The 22,056-nt window shown below is 40.1% G+C and overlaps 1 protein-coding gene across 1 annotated transcript in view; it reads right to left on the bottom strand.

The window, feature by feature from the left end:
• LOC126758559 (ras-related protein Rap-2a) overlaps window positions 1-22,056 on the bottom strand; it is a 109,434-nt gene that overhangs the window by 44,021 nt on the left and 43,357 nt on the right. Inside the window, exon 2 of the mRNA XM_050472877.1 lies at window positions 6,522-7,996. Coding sequence (XP_050328834.1) covers window positions 6,522-6,610 — 89 coding nt within the window. The 5' untranslated portion in view covers window positions 6,611-7,996. The remainder of the gene's footprint in view (window positions 1-6,521; window positions 7,997-22,056) is intronic.

The raw sequence follows: 22,056 nt of genomic DNA, 5'->3' as shown, positions 1-22,056 counted from the left end.
TCCACTTGAAGATTTATGGACTTGCTGCTTAGAGCAAAGGCCCACTTGGCACCTTCTGTTATGCCTCAATTTCGGCCTGAAAGACTGAATTGTAATCATTTAATTTAAGGTTGCCTTGCGTATATGGATTATTACAGAAGAAGCCAGCTCCTGTTCCTATAGCTCCGTTTGATTCGTCGGTGAATATTTAAATTTCGCCATACGATCTATCTATATCAGAACCATTGGTCCATTCTTCTCTATTATGAAATAAAAACGTTGTGCTTACTTCCTGAAAGATCTCCCTTTCCCGGTCGCATTACCAGTTCAGCCGAGTTCGCTAACTAGGCCGAGTATGATACCATGCACGTGGTGACACTAAGTCTGTTTCCAATGGCCTAAAACGTGAGCCGGCTAGCCGTAAGCAATGTCTTCTGCAGGAGTTCCTGATTCGAAAGGTTTTGAAAGCCCTGCTCTTTTTGTGTTCTCTTCAGCTTAGTTCTTTAACCAGGATAGTTCCGAGATATTTGACAAAGCACAAGAGAGTACGCAGCCAGACATATGTACTTGTACATCATCTGAGTATTTCATTATAGTTTCAACTGTATTTATTTTTCCAAAATTTTGATTAGTTGGCAAAACTATTTGACGAGCTTTCGTAGTTCATCAAATAGTCGTGGTCTACATATAGGAAAGCTTAGAGAGTGGTACAATAAACACCTCTTAGGACAACTCTGTGTAAAAATCTTCAGATGCTTGCTTCAGATGAAAATGCCTAACGATAATTGCTCTCGAGACACTACAGCTGAACCATTTCAGTAGTGGTGCAATTTCCTGCAGGGGTTGTGCAGTGCCAACTTGAAAAATAAACAGGAAAGTTATACACATATTTGTTGTTGCTGTTTTGAAGGTGAGTTGCGGTGAAATTGGCGTGGTATACACTTTTTGTTGAAGTGGTTTGGGCAACCGATTTGTGTATTGTGGTAGATATTCTCGTTTAACTCTTCGCTTGCTTTGTCTTTTGCTCAAACGCAATAACAGAAAGTGTAACTTTAATTAAAACTTTAATATGCATTGCATGTACAACAACAACTACAGCAAGAACAATGCAATGACATAAACTCTCACTATGTGCGGTGTGTGTCTGTTTGTATCTGTGGAGGAATTCAATTCTTCAACTTCTTCACTTGATCATAAAAGTGAAATAGCAATTTTCTTGCTGCAACTTTAATTGCTTACTGGGTTAGATGAAGCTGCTTTGTTATTGAAATGAAGCGCTCTTCAAAGCAAACAGTGCTGATGGTTTTCTTGGGGATACAATTGTCGTTTGGCTATTAAAATCTTGCCTTGATTAATAATAAATAAAATTTAAAAGAAATTGTACTAAAAGCATTCTTCCATTGTGAAGACTGTGATGTTTGATACAGATGTTCAGCGGTTGTTGTAAAATTGTGATAATGAGAATCAAGAAGGAATGTATTTCAAAGACCAGCAGATATCAATCAACTTAATTGTATGTAAATTGGAAGGAACTGATTCACCTAGTTTTTTTGTATTTGAGTTGTAGGAAGAGATTTCGTCCTCCATCAACGGCGGATGGAGTCATCTTCACGCAAGAGTTCTATCACTTGGCAATGGCCAGCACCGATTTTTTTAGAAATGGTCTTAGACCACGTATCCATTGGGTAGCCAGAAAACATCCGTTTCAAGGCGACATAAAGTGAGAAGGCGAAGCATCCCCTCCACAGAATTGTGCGCTGGGTTTGGGATCCGTCACTTAAAAAACACCTCCAATAAAAGAAATATGTCCTCGTAAGATTAAAAGCTGAGATCACGGCCGTACAAGAAGTGCGATGGAAAGGACAAGGGCTGAGACGAATAGATCCTTCTGGCATTTACTACAGTGGATATATAAAGGAGCTGGTTGGATGAGCAGTGTCATGACGCAGTAGAGAGAAAGCAGACTATCTACCTCGCAACGTTACAATCGACCATAACGCGTACGTGATGAAAGCAAGAACTTGACAAGCTGGCCAACAAGGATGATTGCCAAAAATTCTACTAAAAGATTCGTCGACTAACAGAATGTTTCAAGACCGGAGCATACTATTGTAGAGCCCCAAGAGGTGATGTAGTGACTGATACCTAGAACATACTGAAGTTATCCAGAATATACTTCTCCAACCTGCTGAATGACAGTGAAAGCATAACAGCAGGAGAGAGTGAATCCGATTTCCCAATCGAAGACAATAAAGCGGACGTTTCAATTGTCCGAAGTTGAAGATATTGGAATAGCAATTACCTGTCTGCAGAACCACAAAGGCGATAGATTGCCGACCGGGAGCCGATACGGCGGCGAAGAACTGATAAGGAGCATGCATCAGCTTCTTTGTAAAATATGGTTGGACGCAAGTATGCCCAACGATTGAAATTTAAGTGTGCTCTGCCCAATCCCTAAAAATAAGACCCCCTTCAACCTGCGTCAACTAACGTGGAATAAGCCTCTTCAACATCGCATATAAGGTACTATCGAGTCACCGTCAACAAACTGATTAGACCTTATCGGTGTGGCTTTAGGACTGGATGATCAACAACTGACCAGATATTTACCATGCGGCAAAGTTTGGAAAAGAGCCGTGAAAAAAGGATCGGCACACACCACCTCTTCGTCGACTTCAAAGCTGCTTTTGACAGCAAGAAAAGCAGCTGTCTTTATGCCGCAATGTCTGAATTTGGTGTCCACGCAAAACTAACACGGCTGTGAAAACTGACGTTGAGCAATACCAAAAGCTCCGTCAGGATCGGGAAGGACCTCTCCGAGCCGTTCGATACCAAACCAGGTTTCAGACAAGGCGACTCCCCATGGTGCGACTTCTTCAATCTATTCCTGGAGAAAATAATTTGAGCTGCATGGTGGAATAGAGAAGGTACAATCTTCTATAAGAGTGTACAGCTGCTGACGTACGCTGATGATATTAATATCTTGGTCTCAACATCGGCGCCGTTAGTTCTGCTTTCTCCAGGCTGGACAAGGAAGCAAAAGAAATGGGTCTGGCAGTGAACGAGGGCAAGACGAAATATCTCCTGTCATCAAACAAACAGTCGCCACACTTGCAACTTGGCTCCAACGTCACTGTTGACGGTCATAACTTCGGAGTTCGGGTTCGGGTTCTTGGAACCAGTATTAACACCAACAATATCGTCAGTCTCGAAATCCAATGTAGAATAACTCCTGTCAACAGGTGTTACTTCGGACTGAGTAGGCATTTGAGAAGTGAAGTCCTGTTCCAACGAACAAAGTGCAAACTCTACAAGTTCCTCATCTTCCTATTGTATGATGCAGAGGCATGGACGATAACAACATCTAATGAGTCGACGTTACGAGCTTTTGAGAGAAAGGGCGAAACAAAGAAAGAGGAAGGCCGCCACTCCGTTGGAAAGACCAGGTAGAGAAGGACCGGGCTACACTTGGAATTGTGTCTATGTCGTATACGCCAATAAAAAAGAATAAGAAGAAGAAGCATGCCAGTCGGCTAAAGCTAGATACGCTAAAAAGAGCTCTAAGCTCACGTGTGCGATATGTCACGTTCGGTTTAACATTTATTAGAACTGTTTTTGCTTGCAGAAGTTTTGATTGCTAAAGAAAGGAAATTTTGGTGTCTTAAAATGACATGTTAAATAACACAAGATTACTCTTTAGTACGGTAAGTTGTTTATGTTTAAGAGCTACTTTTAAGTAGATGAAAAGAAAACTTCTTTCTCAATCAACTCTTCGCTTAGAAACACCAATTTTAATAGATCACTTTTTGTTCCTAAGCTACGCGTAATTCACTGATTTGGAAAAACCGTCTACAGTTACGCTTCGATTGACTTAATTTCAAGAATAATTTTGGTTTTCAGCCAAACAAACAACGGTAAATAGAGTGTGTGTATTTGTAAATAAACAGATACATTTATATCACAAAGTATTTAAAGTTAAGCACAACAAGTACACATTTCATAAAAAACCCGCTCTGCGTCCTAGGCCCCAAGCTAAATTCTGTTCCCCCCTCTCTTCACATTTGCAATTCTCAAATAAGCAAATTGACAATGACAATGAATAAATGCCTCGGTCCATACAGAATACAGCAGAACGAATGAATCTTTGCAAATCTAAACAAATATGAGAAAAAATTGTATTTCTTTTTAAACACGAAATATGCCTGACTGTGGGCGCTGTCTGCGGGGAGCGACACAAGGACACTAATGATGCCTGCGACAAAGCAGTGACGACAAAGACAACAATGAAGGTAATCATAACAATGTGACAGATGCTTGCTGGCAATAACGAAATGCACTAAAAGCAGCAAGTAGATTGAACACGAAATTCGCAAAAAGAAGTCACAAATGAAAGACAGCAAAAAAAGCGAAAAAGTAAAGATAAATGCTGACAATACAAGTAAAAAATTAAACAAACAAATCAGCCAAGCAAGCAAGCCCCTGGAATACCAACAAATAAGAATCACAAATTGGAGCGAAAATGCAAAGCATGTTGCTGGGGTGAAGATAGGCTGCGCCTTAGCAGGTACCGTTACCGTTACCGTTAAGCGCTTGAAGTAGAACGCTTTCGTGGTAAATACAGTTGTGAGCAAAAGAGCCTATAGTGAAATGTTTTCAAACGAAAGAGATGTAATTCTAATGGCTTAAGAGGGTATGAAAATATCTTCAACTTGATTTTGATCGGTTAGTTTGTAGGGAGTTTTTTGGACAGAAAAGCACATGCGCAAGATTTCAGATCGATATCCCGAAACGGAGGTACTGGTTCTTTTATATGCAGATAGACGAGCAGACTAAATATTGTGGAGGGAGTAAAGAAGGCAGGGTGAGCGGACAAAAACCTTACCTGCTATAGAAAATTTGTAGGGAAAAGGTAGGGACTTTCAGCAAAGGTGGTGTTTTGACTCTGTGAAAGCGTAGTGAAATCAATAATTTTGTACAGTATATTAATCTGATAGCTCGCACTCGAAAAGTTAATACTCGCTAAAAAGCTTGAACATCCAAAGATCGGATCCCAGCGGCGCGCTGCGAAATATACTAATAATAGCACTAAAAGTAAATATATAGCACCTGTGGGTATCGTCATTGGGCGCTTTGCTGCGTAGGTAGCTTTAAGGCTCCGATAAGATCGCTTATGAAGCGGTCTAAATAGGGTTATCTCATCCTTCCATTGTATCGTTGAAAACTTGGAATACTGCGTCAGGGAGGCAAAACCTGGTTGTTGTTTCTCCACTCAGAAGAGTCGCAGTGAGTTTTTTTCACGGATGATTTGAAGTTACTAGGAGGTTAGATTGAATGGGGAGTCTTCTTTAAGGAGCTCGCGAGTGTGGCGACTGTCTGGACCAGTCTGGAGAAAGCAGAACTAACGGCGCCGATGTTGAGACCAAGATATTAATATCATCGGCGTTCGCCAGCAGCTGTACACTCTTATAGAAGATTGTACCTTCTCTATTCCACTCAAATTATTTTCTCCAGGAATAGATTGAAGAAGTCGCACTATGGGAGGTCGTCTTGTCTCAAACCTGGTTTATTATTGGAGTTTTTTACGTTTCCTAACAACTTGGAGTTTGAAAGCGAGACACAAATTTTTCTAACTGATAATATGAAAAAAATAGAAAACCGTTAGGCGTAGGACCTTTCCGTTACAATCAAGAGCTCGTACTTTAAGAGCCTTTCTTATAGGTGTCTATCAACCAATATTTCAGAGTACGAAGCGGTAAAAAGAAATTCGTGTTTTTACCCATATACTTACATAGAGAGATGGCAAGAGAGCTCGAAATCTCTCGCCAGTCCATTCGAAAGCTTTTTTTTGTGGCTATTTTGGATATGAAACACTTTCTTGCTCGGCTCGATAAATTTGATTTTTATTTCAATAAGAGTACCGTTAACAGGTCTGGAGGAAAAAAATGAGCCGAAGCCAAGAAACCACGCCAAGGCAGCTCAAACATCAAGGTGTTGCTCATTATTGTTTTCAATATTTGTGGATTGGTGTATCATAAATTTGTTCTAGAGGGATAAACGGTCAATAAAGAGTTCTATTTGGTCGTATTGAGACGTTTGCGTGAGAACATCTGTCCGAATGATAACGCACCGTCACATCGAGCCGCAATTGCGACCGAATTTTAAGCCAAAATTGCGATGATTAAACATGGTATTCACCAGAAGTGGCTCCGCGTGACTTCTTCTTGTTCCCCAAACTGAAATTTCCGCTTCATGGAACCCGTTTTCAGTCGATAGAAGAGATAAATCAAAATTCACTGAAGGAGCAAAAGACCATCACAAAAAGAGCTTATGAAAAGTGTAGCCAGGACTAGGAAAATAGTTAGCATAGGTGTAATAGATCTGGTGGGGATTACTTTGATTCACTTGAATTTTTTTCCTGACCTTGCAAGCTTCTGGAGATACTTATTTCTCTTGCAGGCAAGAAGCTTAGGGCTAACTTAGACAAAATAGAGACTTAAGAAAACCAAAAAATGTGTTGGAAAAACACAACTGCAAAGACTTACTTGTCGCGTTTCGGTTTATCCTCCGAGCTGTCATCCTTCATAAAGGACGGCTGCAAGCTGAAACGTCTGCGTAGGTGGCGGCCGCGCATCTTGGCGTCGTAAGCAGCAATTGTTGTGCGAGTAAAGCTGGCGCGTGAAGACGTGTGCAAATTCCAAAAGCCAAAGGGTGTTTACAGCGCACTCGCAGCGGCGCTCAAGTATATTGTTGCACTACAGGTGAGGGTTTCGCGAGCAAGTGGTGTGACAACTGCAGCTCAAATTGTGTCACAACTGCTGCAATACCAGAATGATGCGCGAGTGTGTTCAACTACAATTTACACGCTTCTGATAAGCAAAGCTCTACTTTGCCGCTTTTCTTGCTTTGCTTGTGTCGAAGCAGCAACTCGTTTGCGCACTTTTCGGCTCAGCGCGGCGCTGCTTGTGCGCTTTATGACTTCGGGTGATTTTCGTTTGAGCTCAGCGCTTCACGATTTTTATTTTGTTGTTGTTGTTTTCTTGCTTTTTTTGTTGTTGTTTTCTTGTTTTTTTTGTTGTCGTGTTCTGTGGCTGCACCAAATGTAGTTAATGTGCTGTCGCGCTTGTTGTTGTTGTACTGTCGCGCTCGTATTTCGCGGCGCGTTGCTATAAATCAAGCAGCCACCGCTTTGTAGTTGTTGTTTTAGCAATCAAGCCTGCTCTGGCTCAATTGTCGCGCTGTCACTGCGGCTTTCTGCTGTTTCTTTAGCACGCTTTAAGGCGCTTTTTGCAACATCTTGTGTGTATTAAATATCCGCTGGATAATTTACAACAATGACAGAGTGTTCTGCTTGATTCGCCTTAAGAGCTGCTCTGCTGCCGGGGGAATAGCGCACACATACATACAAATATAAACACACACACTCGCATGTATTGCCAGCGAAAGCTGTGAGGCGTGCACACAATGTTTTATAACACTAATATTTGCATTCAACGGCGCTTTGTTTGCGTGCGTGTGTGTGAGTTTAAAGCTCGTCACGCTGACTTCTTTGTTTTTCCTCCTATTTGCTTTACTTTCGTCTTTTTGTCCTCTAAAATATTGACTTTTAGCGTTTTCTGGAGTGTTTGCCACCCTTCTCTCCCGTTTTATCTTCTATCTCTTCTATCCCGCCTTCTCTATTTTATAATTCTCCCTTCAAACAAGCAACAAAATGCCAAGCACGACTGTTTGTTGTTGCTGTTTTTGTCTGTTGGCTGCTGTCACTTGTCGTTCGTTCACAAATATTTACTGCCAAAATGTTGTCTTCTCCGCCAACAGCAGTTGCCAAATGTGTTTACTTGTTGTTTTTGTTGTATTTTTTAATCCACGCTAACGTTTTGCTGTGTTTCGCCGCAGTCAAATATGCAAATGGTTTTATGCGCTTTGCTGGCGCTCTAATTGGTGCAAAAGTATTTAGGCAATTTCCGCGCGCAAAAATGTTGCAGCACTTCCTTCCTCAATGGCGACCCGCTAACTGTAACTGAAATGAAAAAATTTTATGCAAATGTAAATATGCTTTAAATTATTTTTAGCAAGCTTAAAATAATAATTTTGCGCCATTCGAAATTTTTTATTTTGTTAATGGCAAGTGGATTTCATAAATTCAACACCCAAGTACTCTTACTTCGTGCATATGTCAGTGAATGCCCTGTAGGAAATTGAACTTTAAATATGTGCTGCTGAAAACATAGATGGCGCTGCTATAAGGTTGTTTATAAAAGACTTAGACCTTAAGACGTAAGGACGACTTAGACTATATCGATAAGAAATTACGGGTGATCCAAATAGAGATACTTTTTTTCAGTAACCTTTTTCTGACAGATCACACGTGAGTCGTGTCAAGCTGTCATGTTATATTTGTTCAGTAATGTTTGGTATTTCATTTGGGAGGACTTACAGCTGAACAACGATTACAAATCGTTCAACTTTATTACCAAAATAAAGAATGTGTTTCGGGCGCTTCGCACAACTTATGGTCAACGTAATCAACCATCTTGAGACTCAGCACAGGTTCCCTACTTTTTATAGAAAAAGCACATAAATTCCAAAATGTATGGGGAACATTTACTATCATTCCAAAGATCATTATTTGGCTTTTATATTTCAAAGACTATCTCTTTCAAATGTTGGCCGCGGCTACCTCTCAGATGGTCCATTCGTTGTGTCCAATTTTCGATGACTCGTTCGAGCATTTCGTCTGCTCCAAGGCCTGAATAGAATCGTGATTGTCCGCACAGGCTTTCGATTTTACATACCACCACAGGAAAACACACGATTTTGGCGGCCAATCGACCAGCCCAAAATGTGAAATTATCTGCTCAGCGAAGCGTTCTCTTAATAAATCCATTAATTGAGATGTGTGAGAAGTGGGCCCGTCTTGTCAAAACCACATGTCGCCGAGATCTCGAGCTTCAATTTGAGGAATCAAATAGTCGATTATCATGGCGCGATAGTGGTCATCATTTGCAAAAAAATATGCACCGATGATTCCACCGGCCCACATGCTACATTAAACCGTTGTTTTTCTGGATGAAATGGCAGCTCTTGAATCTCTTCAGGTTGCTTCCTTACATAGCAATTGAGCCAGAAATGAGCCTCATCGCTTAACAAAAATCGGATTTTCTTGGAACTTTTCAAGAGCCCATAGATCGAAGCGATGTCGTTTGGAAGGTCGAGCGGCTTCAGTTCTTGCACAAGCTGTATTTTTCACGTTTTCAATTTAGGATCTCGACGTAAAATGGGCCAAGTCGTTCCATACGTCAGTCCGATTTGTTGCAAACGACGCCGAATCGACTCTCTATGGTCTTCGTGTACACTCTCTATTCAGTCGAATATTATCCAAACATGAATGCTGGGTCTCAAGATGGGTGATGGTGTTGCGAGTAGTACGCTCATTAGGCCGATTATGTGGACCAGAAGTTGAGCGAAGCGCGCGAAACATATTCTTTACAGAAATTGTTCTCGCAGTTCATGACACTATTAATAATTTTGTAAGATTACCAATAATTTACCATAATGGGATCTTCTGTCAACCTTCATAGCTTCCATTCATCATTCCATGAATTGCCATAGTTTAAGACCAACAAATAGCTCACTTTTCGGCTTTCCTTATTGATCCGCGGAGTATGCGAACATTATTATATTTTTTTTAGAGCGGTGTTATCGGTAGGAAGGTTTCGAATTTCGAATACTGTCCGCCACAAAGAATGGAAAAATAAGTATATGAGCGATAAGAGAAGGTTTTGAGATCATGGCAAGTGCTAGTAGACATCATAACAGATAAGATAACTAGAAAACCAAACAAATTTAGTGACATTTACCAAGTCAGCCAATTTTTAGACGTTACTTGTCAGATGGAGCTATCATTTGCTGAAATAGATACTGTCGAAGTACAGGAGGATATCAAAACTTTGACAAACAGAAAATAACCAGTTTGTGTGAAAGCTATGGACCAATAATGACAGTTTCAATAAATCAGCAGTTTTGTTAGGCGAAAATAACGGTTACAGAATTGCAGAATGATATCTCAAAAACAGTTTGAGAAAACTGTACGAGACATGCCTAAATTGACTCAGCACGTGATGCTGATTATTCTTATATATACGTTACAGGGCCTTCTCGTTTTCTTTCAGGTGTTACAAGTGGCTGTGAAGACTGACAGAAGGTCTGGAACGTATGTTACGGCTATGCTTTCTTAAAAAATATTAGAAATGTGTGTCAGTGAGCACTAGGCGTATCTGTGAAATCCCAAAAGCTTTCTCTATTAAACATGTATGATATATCAATTATCCATTTCACATAAATGTTATTCAATCTTTAACGAATTTCACTGCTGAATCTCCATTGCATGCCTTAAGCACTACTTTTGTATGTTACGTATACGCTTTGACACACCACACATTCAGCATACAATCAATAGTTTCAATTATTTAAGGCTTCATCTCAAATTTTCTAAGAGCATAATTGACCGTGAAATGAATAATATTTTCAAATATTATTTCTTATTTATTATTTAATTTCTGCTGTAAACATTTTCTCAGTTGTAAACAACTTCTGTCTTAATATAAACTTCCGCTGTCAAATTCTTAATTAAATGAATGAAATGTACAAATTAAGCTGAATTAAATGCCACAAACATGTTGACAAAGAGATACATTTTAACACAAACTCAAATACAAAACAACACTTTCACGTCAACACATTCGCAGAAAGTGAAGTAAAGATAAAAGCGAGCAACGACAATTTTAATAAAAGTTGTCAAAAATTTACGCTCTTTTAGTCATAAATAAATAAAGCTGCTCGGTTGTATAATGTGTGTTTCTTATAAAATCTAACTGTGATATATATAGTATATTATGTGGTATGTGTGTGGTGTATATGGTACATTGGGTAGTCTGATGAATAGCTTTGGTGCAGCTTTGCTGTTGGGGTCTCCACTTTGAACATTTATTCCACTCCTTCTATCTCTTTTCTTTCTCTTTCTTTTTTTCGTGTGGTCACTGAGCTGTTTTGTTGATAGTAACTGGTCTGTTGTACATATAATTATATATTGCTAGTATTTTAAGCTGCTAAGGCTTGTTGTGTACTATGCGAGAACTTTCTAAAATATATTGACACTTCTCAACAGTTCGGGCGGATAATAGTTTATAGCTCGGATAAATATTTATTACTTTAGATAAGTCTCTTAGAAGCCTGTGTAATATAGGGTGATCCTATTCGAGAACAATTTAAAGAAAAAACCCAAAAACTTCAAATTTGATGGATAATATTTATTATCATTCGAGGGAACATTCTTTAGCATTTTTTTTTTTTGAAGATTATTTCTTTCAAATATTGGCCACGGCTACGTCTCAGATGGTCCATCTGTTGAGCACAATTTTCGCTGACTGATCCTAGCATTTCAACTGGTAACTGGCGAATGACACGAGTGATGTTTTGCTTCAAGGCCTGAATCCAAGCGGGATCTCCCGCATAGACTTTAAACTTTGCATACTCCTACAGAAAAAAGTCTAACGGTGTAATATCATATGATCTTGGTGGCTAATCGACCGGCGCAAAACGTGAAATTATCTGCTCACTGAAGTGTTCTCTCAATAAATCCATTGATTGATGCGATGTGTGGGAAGTGGTGCCGTCTTGTTGAAACCACATGTAGCCGAGATCACAAACTTCAATTTCAGGCAACAAATAGTCGTTAACATGGAGCGATAACGACTGTAGCGTCAGAATTCTTTGGTCGGATAAAACTCCGGGTCCGTTCCGGATACGTAAATCCGACTGTCGAGGGTACGGACGCGATAATGGCCGCCATTGATGGTTACGTTCTCACCGGCATCTTTTTATACCCTGAACAGGGTATGTTAAGTTTGTCACGAAGTTTGTAACACCCAGAAGGAAGCGTCGAAGACCCTATAAAGTATATATATAATGATCAGTATGTTGAGCTGAGTCGATTTAGCCATGTCCGTCTGTCTGTCCGTCTGTCCGTCTGTCTGTCTGTATATATACGAACTAGTCCCACAGTCTTTAAGATATCGTTCCATACAAACTAAACACATAGTTACTAAAAGAAATGCACCTGTGAAGGGTAGAATAGCTTCGGTGCAGCCGAAGTAAACGTTTTCTCTTGTTTTTTGAAGAAATATGAACCGATAATTCCACCGGCGCACAAATCGCACCAAAAAGTTGTTTTGTCTAGATGAAATGGCAGCTATTGAATATTTTCAGGTTATTCTTCGTCTCAAATACGCCAATTTTGCTGTTTACGCTCCCATTGAGCCAGAAATAGGCCACATCGATAAACAAAGTTTGGCTCAAAAACGTCGAATGAAACGAAAACGTTCTTGGAACTTTTCAAGAGCCCATAGAGCGTAGCAATGTCGCTTGGAAAGGTGGAGCGGCTTCAGTTTTTGCACAAGCCGTAATTTCTGCTCTTTCAATTAAAGATCTTGACGTAAAATGGGTCAAGTCGTGCCATACGTAAGTTGCTGCGAACGGCGCCGAGTCTACTCTCCACGGTCTTCGTGTACAATCTCACTCACTCTCCGGCTGTTATATTTTCTTCACTGCGTGCTGGACGTGGTCTGTTTGGTCGAATATTATCCAATAATGAAATCTGGATCTCAAGATAGGTGATGGTGTTGCGAATAATACGCTCAGTAAGCCGATTATATTGACCATAAGTTGAGCGAAGCGCACGAAACACTTTCTTTAGAGAACGTAGATTTTCGTAATAAAGTTGAGCGATTTGGAAACGTTGTTCAGGCGTATATAAGTAGAATATACATACTCATATATATAGAATATGTTTACATCAAAATCAACAATTTTGTCTCTATATCGACATTTGAAAAGATAATGTGATGATTTTTGTTTCGAAAAGTTCTTAAATTACACGCAAATAGATTAATTAAAAGTGTTTGCGTAAAATGGCTGCACTTAGAGCCATTAGAGTGTGTCGCCTTTGCGCCGTCAGAGCGTAAAGTAAACAACAGCACACAAACAAACCAACAAACAAACACTGAAGTAATTTAAATTGACTGCATTAACAATGTGCGAGTGTGTGTGCATATGTATTTGTGCAAACTACTTGCATAATATACAAATTTACATTTGTATGCGCGTGTGCGTGCGTGCGTGGCGTGTTACTAGCTGCCATCGCCAGCCGGGCTTGGTGGAGTGCCATACGCCATGGCCCAGATAAATTGTGATATTGTGCTGAAGTTTATGCAAACTTTGACTTTTCAACCTCATTTCTTAAAACCGCAAATTTGTTGCCTCGCAATAACCCGGAAAATAAGAGAATGCGACCGAGGCGCATGCCAAGTGAAATTGTGCGCTGAAATGCGCCAGGAAATGGAAAGTGGAAATGCGAAGTAAAGTGGCACACATCGCACACATACATACAAACAAGCTGATGGAGAATGCATAAAGCACTCTGTAAATGTGTTTTGGTATATGTGTTGGTGTGTCAGTAGTGGCTCCCGAATGCCAAATAAACATAACAACAACAGCGCACAGACGGACGCACAGCGACAGGCAATCAGCCGAGGCAGCAGCAGCAGCGAGCTGGCTGCCAAGCTAGTTGGTCCTCTGGCAGCTGTAATTCCAGCAGATAAAGTTCATTGTAAGCGCTCAACTGCCAACTCGCACCCAACACCAACAGCCGTTATGTCTTGGAAATTTCATTTGTGTACCACCTTTTCACGCAAAGTGCTGCTTAAGACCCGACGGCTGTGTGCAGTCTGTTTGCCGAAAATTATGCGCTTCTTCGCTCGAAATGCCATTATCTTAAGTGTGTTTTTATACCCCGTGGGCAATGTGTTGTTAAAGAGTATTATCAATTTGTTGAATAAACTGGTGCTTGAGGCATTGAGTTGAATAAAAGCTGAAAAGGCGCTTTATCAGAGAGTGATGACAAAGAGAGGCTGTGTGCGTTCCACTCGGCGATTTCTAAACGCTTAAGCAATGAGTGCAGTAGTATTGTATGCGGCTCCAATATGGATCCAGTCCTTAGACAGCAAATTTTATGCATGATAAATAGCTACAATATTGCAGAATATATTAACCGACTCTGCTGAAGTATTAGCCTGTATGCCGTCCAGGAAGAAGAGCTTGATCGATTGTACTATATCAGCCATTATCGCCTAAAACAATAGCAGTAAAGAAAGAGCAGAGGAACAAGGACACTCAATTCTGGGTAGATAGACGACTTGGGAACCTGGATCCGATCCAAATACTAAGTAGGCATGTGTGCTTTGGAAGCTGCCTCTACAGATACTGCCATGACATTGGTCCGAAATTCCTCACTTAAAGGACGGTGGACACAGAGTCTGATATTTGACATCCAATTGTGTATAGACAGACCACATGGGAACCGGGATATCCATTCGATCCAAATACTAAGTGGGCATGTGTTCTCTGGAAGCTACCTCTACATGATAACAGTCCGATAATTCCCACCCAAAGGACGGTGGACACAGAGGCTGATATTAGGTATCTAATGGTGTATAGACAGACCTGGATTCCCGTCCGACCCAAATACTAAGTAGGCATATGTGCTTTGGAAACTGCCTCTACATGATAACAGTCCGATAATTCCCACTTAAAGGACGGTGGACACAGAGTCTGATATTTGACATCCAATTGTGTATAGACAGACCACATGGGAACCAGGATATCCATTCGATCCAAATACTAAGTGGGCATGTGTTCTCTGGAAGCTACCTCTACATGATAACAGTCCGATAATTCCCACCTAAAGAACGGTGGACACAGAGGCTGATATTTGGTATCTCATGGTGTATAGACAGACCTGGATTCCCATCTGACACAAATACTAAGTAGGCATATGTGCCCTGAAGGCTTCCTTTACAGATTCTGCAATGTCAGTAGTCCGAAAAACTTTACCCAAAAGTCGGTGGACACAGAGACTGGTACCACATGGGACCCTGGATTCCCATTTGGGCATGAGTGCTTTAGAAGCTATCTCTACAGATTTCAATGAAAAAATTAAAAGCTAAAGACTACATAGACTACCATCGAGTCTTACGGTCGAAATTTTTTCGACATTCATGTGTAAGTCCACTGTAAAATGGAAATCTGTCAGCGAAACTGATAAAACTAAGACTTTTTTTAACAGATAAGGCGTTCTACGGTCCACACAATAGAGTTGACTTAAAATTTCTTGTCACTCGCACGAAGTATTTTTTAATCCGGTGGTTCCGAGCGTGTAGAGTTGAGAGAAGGTTGGGCTTAGCGTATTAAAACTCCGCTCTCTGGCTTTCGGTGCTCCCCCCTACTACAAACAAAAGGAGGAAGGATGTGTAAGTTTTTTCAAGCTTTACTGTCGTTTTTGTATCGTTAGAGAACATTTTCAAAATAACGTTGAAAAATACCGTCGGGTTTACAGTCTTTGGTTGGATATAAAACCGCGTCCGTTCTTGTAATCTAGACCTAATCTACAAGCGGAAAAGTATTGTCAGTTCGTACTCTATATTTTCCTATGAAGTGTCTTTGGAATTTCATCCGAGATATAGTTGTACTTATGGTCTCTTAGGATTGTTTACTAGGTAAGTGAACTTCATAATATGTATACGACGTAGTTACAACAGAAAACACCGTGTAGGAACTTTAATTATAAAACAGCGAAATGTCTGACTGATTGGAAGCGAAAAAGTTAAAGAAATTCCAGCTCGCTGGTAATAGCAGAGTCTTCGACTGCTCTTTCCTACCTCGATGAGTGTTTTTGGTTCCAGTATATTACCAAAAGAGCTGATTCGGGAAGTGTGACCAACCTTTTTGAAGCTTTTCATAGTGAGTTCTGACAAAGGTGAAGCTTTGGAAGAGCCAATCTTATATATGTGGGTTAAGGATCATTCTTATTCAGAACTGACAGTAAACAGTGCTGTATGTGGATGTCTTTGTAAAAGTAGAAATCTCGGTTAATGGATAACTCAACGCAAACCGAAATGAAGAGAAGGTTATCAATATCTTACTACCCTTTTTCCGTTGGATCAAATAAAAGACGAATCAACCGAAAGAAGAGAGAGGGACCTGTGATTTCCGTTGGAAGTTTTCTTTAATTGGACTGAGACTGGTTGAGTTCATTATGGTCCCTAACATGGTTGTACAAATTAACAGATTCTGGGATAAGGGGAAATGTCTACATGACTGGGTGTTAAGCGCACACCCTGTAATGTGGACATTTTTTAACAGAATCGCATTCATTGCATTCTTGAGAGAACAAGAAGCCTCCGATTTCGATAGAAAAATAGTACTACTATTAAAAACTCCAAAGTTGGAGTCGATTAACACAGCTCTAATATTGGTTAATCTCTCCGTTTTAGTTTCCTAAGTGCTTCAAACGTCAAGAAATGAAAGCAGTTCAGAGCTCTCATTTCGAGAAATGTTGCGCTCAACATATTCGCTGGCGACGCCAAGTGAATTCCAAACTCCCTTACTTGTTTGTTCGTTGCCAAGCTAGTTGGTGTTGCTATTCTTGCTTTTGTTGCTGTTGTTATTGTGTAGCTTAATGCAAATAAGCATTCCTCAATTGGTTGTAAATTTATTTTGAATTAATTTCTTCTTCAGCCGTGACACCTAATTTTTCGTTGTAATTACTGTTACTTCCGCTTCAGTGGCATTCGTGCCGCCCCTTCCAACCCCACCCGCTGACTCAGCACCGCAACATCAATGCCTAGGCAAAGTTTTGTGCAGAAAAACAGGAAAACGGAGCACAAAAGGGGTTTAAGTGCGCATTCAAGCGAGCTTAATGAGGATGAAAGGAAGCCAGAGCAAAACAGTAAAGGATATCACTGGAATTTTTGCGCAAAAATTTCAAAGTGTTCCTAGATATGTTGGCTTTGGTTATGGTTTGCTTGCATTTTGCTCAAAAAAATTTTGTATTTTCCTTTCAGTGTTTGTTTCTAGTTTTCCTTGTGGCAGAGTGGCAACTGTAGTGAAAACTATGTTTCGAATTTCTTTGAAGAATATTAAATTCCTAAATTGATACAACAAATAATTTGAAGTTTGTGGCATTGGAAGCAAAAGTTCACGTTGTGGGTAAGGCCACAGATGTTTGGTTCATTTTTGGTTTTTCATAACTTCATTTGGGTTGTCAGCTCTCTCAGTGCGCTTTAGTTGTGGAATAAAATTCAAGTATTTTTAGCAGAAAAATTTTATTTTGGTGAGCTGACTAGCAAGATATATTCGAATATACGCAAGAAATTTAATTTAAGTGAGTAATTTTAAATATGTGTCGTTAGTTTTTGGTCTCCACCTCTTCCTTGATTTTAAAGCTGTCTTTGACAGTATGAAAAGAAGCTGTTTTTATGCTGCTATGGCGGAGCTGGTATCTCCGCAAAGCTAATACGGCTGTGTAAACTGACGTTGAGCAATTCCAAAAGCTCCGGCAGGATCGGGAAGGAACTCTCCAAGCCGTTCGATCCTATTGTGCGACTTCCTCAATCGATTGCTGGAGAAAATAATTCGAGCTGTAGAGCTGAATAGAGAAGGTACAAACTTCTACAAGAGTGTACCACTACTGGCGTACGCCGATGACATCGATATAATTGACCGCAATAACTGCGCAGTTAGTTCTGCTTTCTCCAGGTTGGACAAAGAAGCGAAGCAAATGGGTCTGGTAGTGGACGAGGGCAAGAAGAAATATCTCCTGTCATCACCATAGATAATTCCGTCTATCTTGGAACCAGCATTAACACCAACAACAATATCAGCCTGGAAATCCAACGCAGGATTGCTCTTGTCAACAGGTGCTACTTCGGACTGAGTAGGCAAATGAGTAGTAAAGTATTCTCGACAAATAAAGACCAAATTCTTTAAGTCACTCAACATCTCCGTCCGGCTATATGGTGCAGAGACATGGACGAGGAGAACATCTGATGAGTCGGCGTTACGAGTTTTTGAGAGAAAGGTTCTACGGAAGATTTAGAGTAATTTTCGGATTGGCAATCTTGAATACCGCAGACGATGGAACCGTGCGCTGTATAAAATATACGACGGCATTGACATAGTTCAGCGAATTAGAGACACCGGCTACGCTATCTACGTTCGAATAGATGAAAACACAACAGCTCTGAGCGTTGCGACACAGTACCCGCAAAGGGAAGCAGAGGAAGAGGAAGACTTCCACTCCGTTGGAAAGAACCGGTGGAGGAGGACCTGGATTCGCTTGGAATCTCCAATTAGCGCCAAACAGCGAAAAGGAAGAACTACTGGCGCGCTGTGGCTATAATCGCATAAGCGGTGTCTACGCCAATAAAGAAGAAGAAGAAGAATACATATGGCATTGTCTCTTCACTTATCTCAAACGGGCTGTGGGCCATTCCACTTCTGAAAGTAACTAACCGTTGCCGCCTGGATGTAATAGTTATGGTAGAGTCAGTTTAGGGACAGGCCAAGTTTGGAATTCGAAAAACTTCATACTTCGATAACCACACCTTTAGGAAGAACGTACCAAACATTTTAATCGATAACACCATAAGCAAAAAGGAGAGGTCTTCCATATCTTAGAGCCCCAACATGCACATGAGTGGAAGTTTCACTGCAAAATTCAATAGGAGGAAAGAGTGCCGGTGGACTCACTCCAGTGGCACTCTTTCCTAGAGTCGACATTATTTAAGAAAAGACTTTAAAGTTTCACTGCAAAATTCAATAGGAGGACTCCATCTTCGAGTACCGTTGTAGAAACACAATGGTAACGGGCACCTCGAAAACGGCAGTTGGAATTGGGGCTGAGATAGTGGTCCACGCACTAATTTGTCAGTGTCCATGGACAGGTTGCAAAACATTTTTGCAGCTAAGGTCCATGGCATTAGCACATATGCAGAGATTATTCTGGAAAAAAACTATAACGGAGATTGTCAAGCGGCACTTCAGCGATTCTCCTTCATTTAAATGAAACTAACAATAACACTGGAGTGCATACACATTTTTAGCAGGGTTGTCAAGGTAAATATTATTTTCCTAGCATGAATCTCTTGACATAGTGGCATTGATGGAAATGAGCTAGCTGTGCTTCAGGCGAAATAATCTGCTGCAACCTGTTAAATATGACCGGAGCTGATCTTCGATCTTTATCTTACGTATGCGGATTGAGGAACGGGCTCGAAAATATCGCTACTGAAAATAAGTGTATTTCTCCGCGAACTCGATTCAGAAGGTTTAAGATTGCGCTAGCTGATCTCCTGACGAAACAGTCTACAGCAACCTATCCGATATGATCGGAAACGTTCTTTGATCCACAGTGTGTCCGGGCTTCCACAATCGTGGCTTTATAACCGAGAGTTCGATCCAAAACATTTCAAAAAAAAAAAATATTCTTCCTAGCATTACATTAAGACAACTTTTGGAGTTTTACATAGGTCACTGCAGGCTATGATGTCATAAAATAACTTCGGAGAAACATATTAGAAAGCTTAATCCAGCAGTTTTACTAAGTCTCTTAGTGCATTCCCCAACTTTAAATCTATCTAATTAAAGTGCCAAAACGCCACCGTTGCTGTTATCAAAGCGATATGCCGATATGCGTTAGTTACAGTTAACCGACCGGGTTAATGATAAATGGCTATAATAAAATAAAAAAAAAATTTCAGAAAAATATTTATAGTCTCGCTTAGTGTGTGTCAAGCGTACGTGGAAATTTATTATACATGACTCACATATGACCGCAAGTTTAACTATTTTTCTCCGCAATTTTCGTTTATCTCACTTTTTATTGCGCCCTCGCTCGCCGGCAAGCAATTCAAAAGCACTCAATCGCGCATATTCGAAAACAAAATTGAAAATGGCGTTGAATGCGAACAGTTTCAACAGAAAAATTCCAAAACAACAACAACAAATTTACCGTTAAATAAATATGTATAGAAGCGCGTGAGTTGCAGACAAAAAGGAAAGTGTGCGAAAAGGTGAGCGAGTGAATAAAAATAAATTTCTGTGGGTGAATATGAAATGAATATGCAATTTTCTAGCCATTTACCGAACAAATATGCAAATGTATGTGTGTATATATGTATGCATGTATATATGTAAATATGCATACGCCCAAGTGCGCAGCGTACTGTAGCCATAAGCGAGTGCATATGTGCGGAATGTGTATGTATGTGTGTGTGTATGGCTTTTTGACACTTAACATTTCGCTCAGCGAAGGTAGAACCCACACCCACACACATGCATACACCTTAGTGCAGATAAATAAGCACACTAGCGCCCCTGCCCAGCTTATGGCGCAAGTAAATATGATTTTCATAGTTTTTGTATACTTTTTTGTCTACCATTTAACCTTTTTTTCCTTTTTCTCTTTTATTTAACATTTTTTTTTTTACTTTTTTCGCATTGAGCGCCTAATTTCTGTCCCAACTTGATTTGCCTCTAGAGCGTGGCATTGAATGACTGGCAAAGTGCACCGTCGAGCACAAAATTACCCACATTATGTGTGTGTTTGTGTGTGTGTATGTGTGTGTGACTGTGTTTTAGGTAATCTACAGCAGTCCCAGTGCTGCTTATCGGTGTGTCGCTGTGTCGGTATGTAGGTGTGTGTGTGTTTGTGCGACAACTTCCACGAATCTGGCAGTTATTTTTGGCATTAGCCGGTAGTTACCCACACATAAGCACACACACAAACACATATACCTATGTAAATACTCACAAATGACTTGCACCTGCCATCTGGCCTATTTTTGACTCCTTGAAAGGCAATAAGTGTAGCCCAAATTGGCTGTAGTCACTTGAAATGGAAACGTAACCCTTTTAAAGCGTTTCAAAGCGGTCGTAATGAGCATTAATCCGTAACCGCAACACTTTTTGTTTAGCCTTGTTGGCTTGTGTGGGTGTGTTTGTTGGTTAACGTCGCACGAGTGAACTGCCGTTGACTTTTGGTAAGGGTGTCATTATGCGAAATATGTTACTAAGCCTGGGTACTTCGCTTATGAAGCGCGAGAGAAATGCTCATATGATATAGCTATCAAGACTTGGCACATTGCCGGTAGGAATCTTACGATTAAGTGAGGTCTCTCTACTATATGTGGTGTACATTGTCGAAAAATTTTAACACTTGAGTGTAGAGAGTTCATTCATAAAATCCTTATATCGATATATAAAAGACTCACCCGGTTATAGATAACCTAAAAAACTGAAGGTGAGGCTTCAAATCTTCTAATGAGGCTTTATGTAGGTTTTAAGCTCTCAGTAAACATAATTTAAAGTTCATAGGTTTAGTCAGAAGGCTTCTAATGTTTCAATATTTCATGTTTTCAGAACATAGGTTCCATTATTTTGGCCATATATGTAAGCAAAGTTATGTCTTTGATTGATTCAATTATTAATAAAACATACTACTGTGATCAAAAGGATTTATTTATAAATCTTTATATATTCTGCCAAATCAATTTCATGCTCTTCAAAGTAATCCTCGTCAATTAAAACAGACTTTTACCCAAGCTTTTCTAGTTCTCGAAACAGTCGGAATAACCTTTCTCCGGTAAAGTCTTTCGAAACTACTTCAATTTGATTTTTATCTCCTCAGTCGTGTCAAAATGGCGTCCCCGCGAGAGCCTTTTTGAATTTACTGAATAAACAGAAGACGTACGATGCCGAATCAGGCGAAGATGATGTTGAGAAAGTTAGTGAGTCGAGTTTTTTCGCAAAGAATTTGCGAAGAAACAATGCAGTATGGCATGGTGCATTATCGTGATGAAGGAGCCAATCAAGACTTGACGCGTTTGCGTCACAAAACATACTTTAAAATGGTTTGGGCTAAGCCAAATAACACTCGTAAGCTATCAGCGATATCTCCAGTTGTCAATTGCACTAATTTTGAAGTAAGCGAGCGGCGAAAAGAATGCTCAACTTACAAACTTCCTGAAGATATTTGACAACGCTGTTAACACCTTAGCTAACAAATATTTAGATTGTTGTTGAATATTTTCTGCTCTTGCTGATTTAAAATGTTCGAATTCAGTATAGGTTTTTCATGAGCTCATTCCCAGTTTCCCTTGAACTTGAAATTGAATCGAAAAAATG

This window comes from Bactrocera neohumeralis, chromosome 5 (genome assembly GCF_024586455.1).
Source record: "Bactrocera neohumeralis isolate Rockhampton chromosome 5, APGP_CSIRO_Bneo_wtdbg2-racon-allhic-juicebox.fasta_v2, whole genome shotgun sequence".
Taxonomy (NCBI): domain Eukaryota; kingdom Metazoa; phylum Arthropoda; class Insecta; order Diptera; family Tephritidae; genus Bactrocera; species Bactrocera neohumeralis.
The sequence above is the reverse complement of the archived record's forward strand: the minus strand, read 5'-3'. Positions and strand labels throughout refer to the sequence as shown.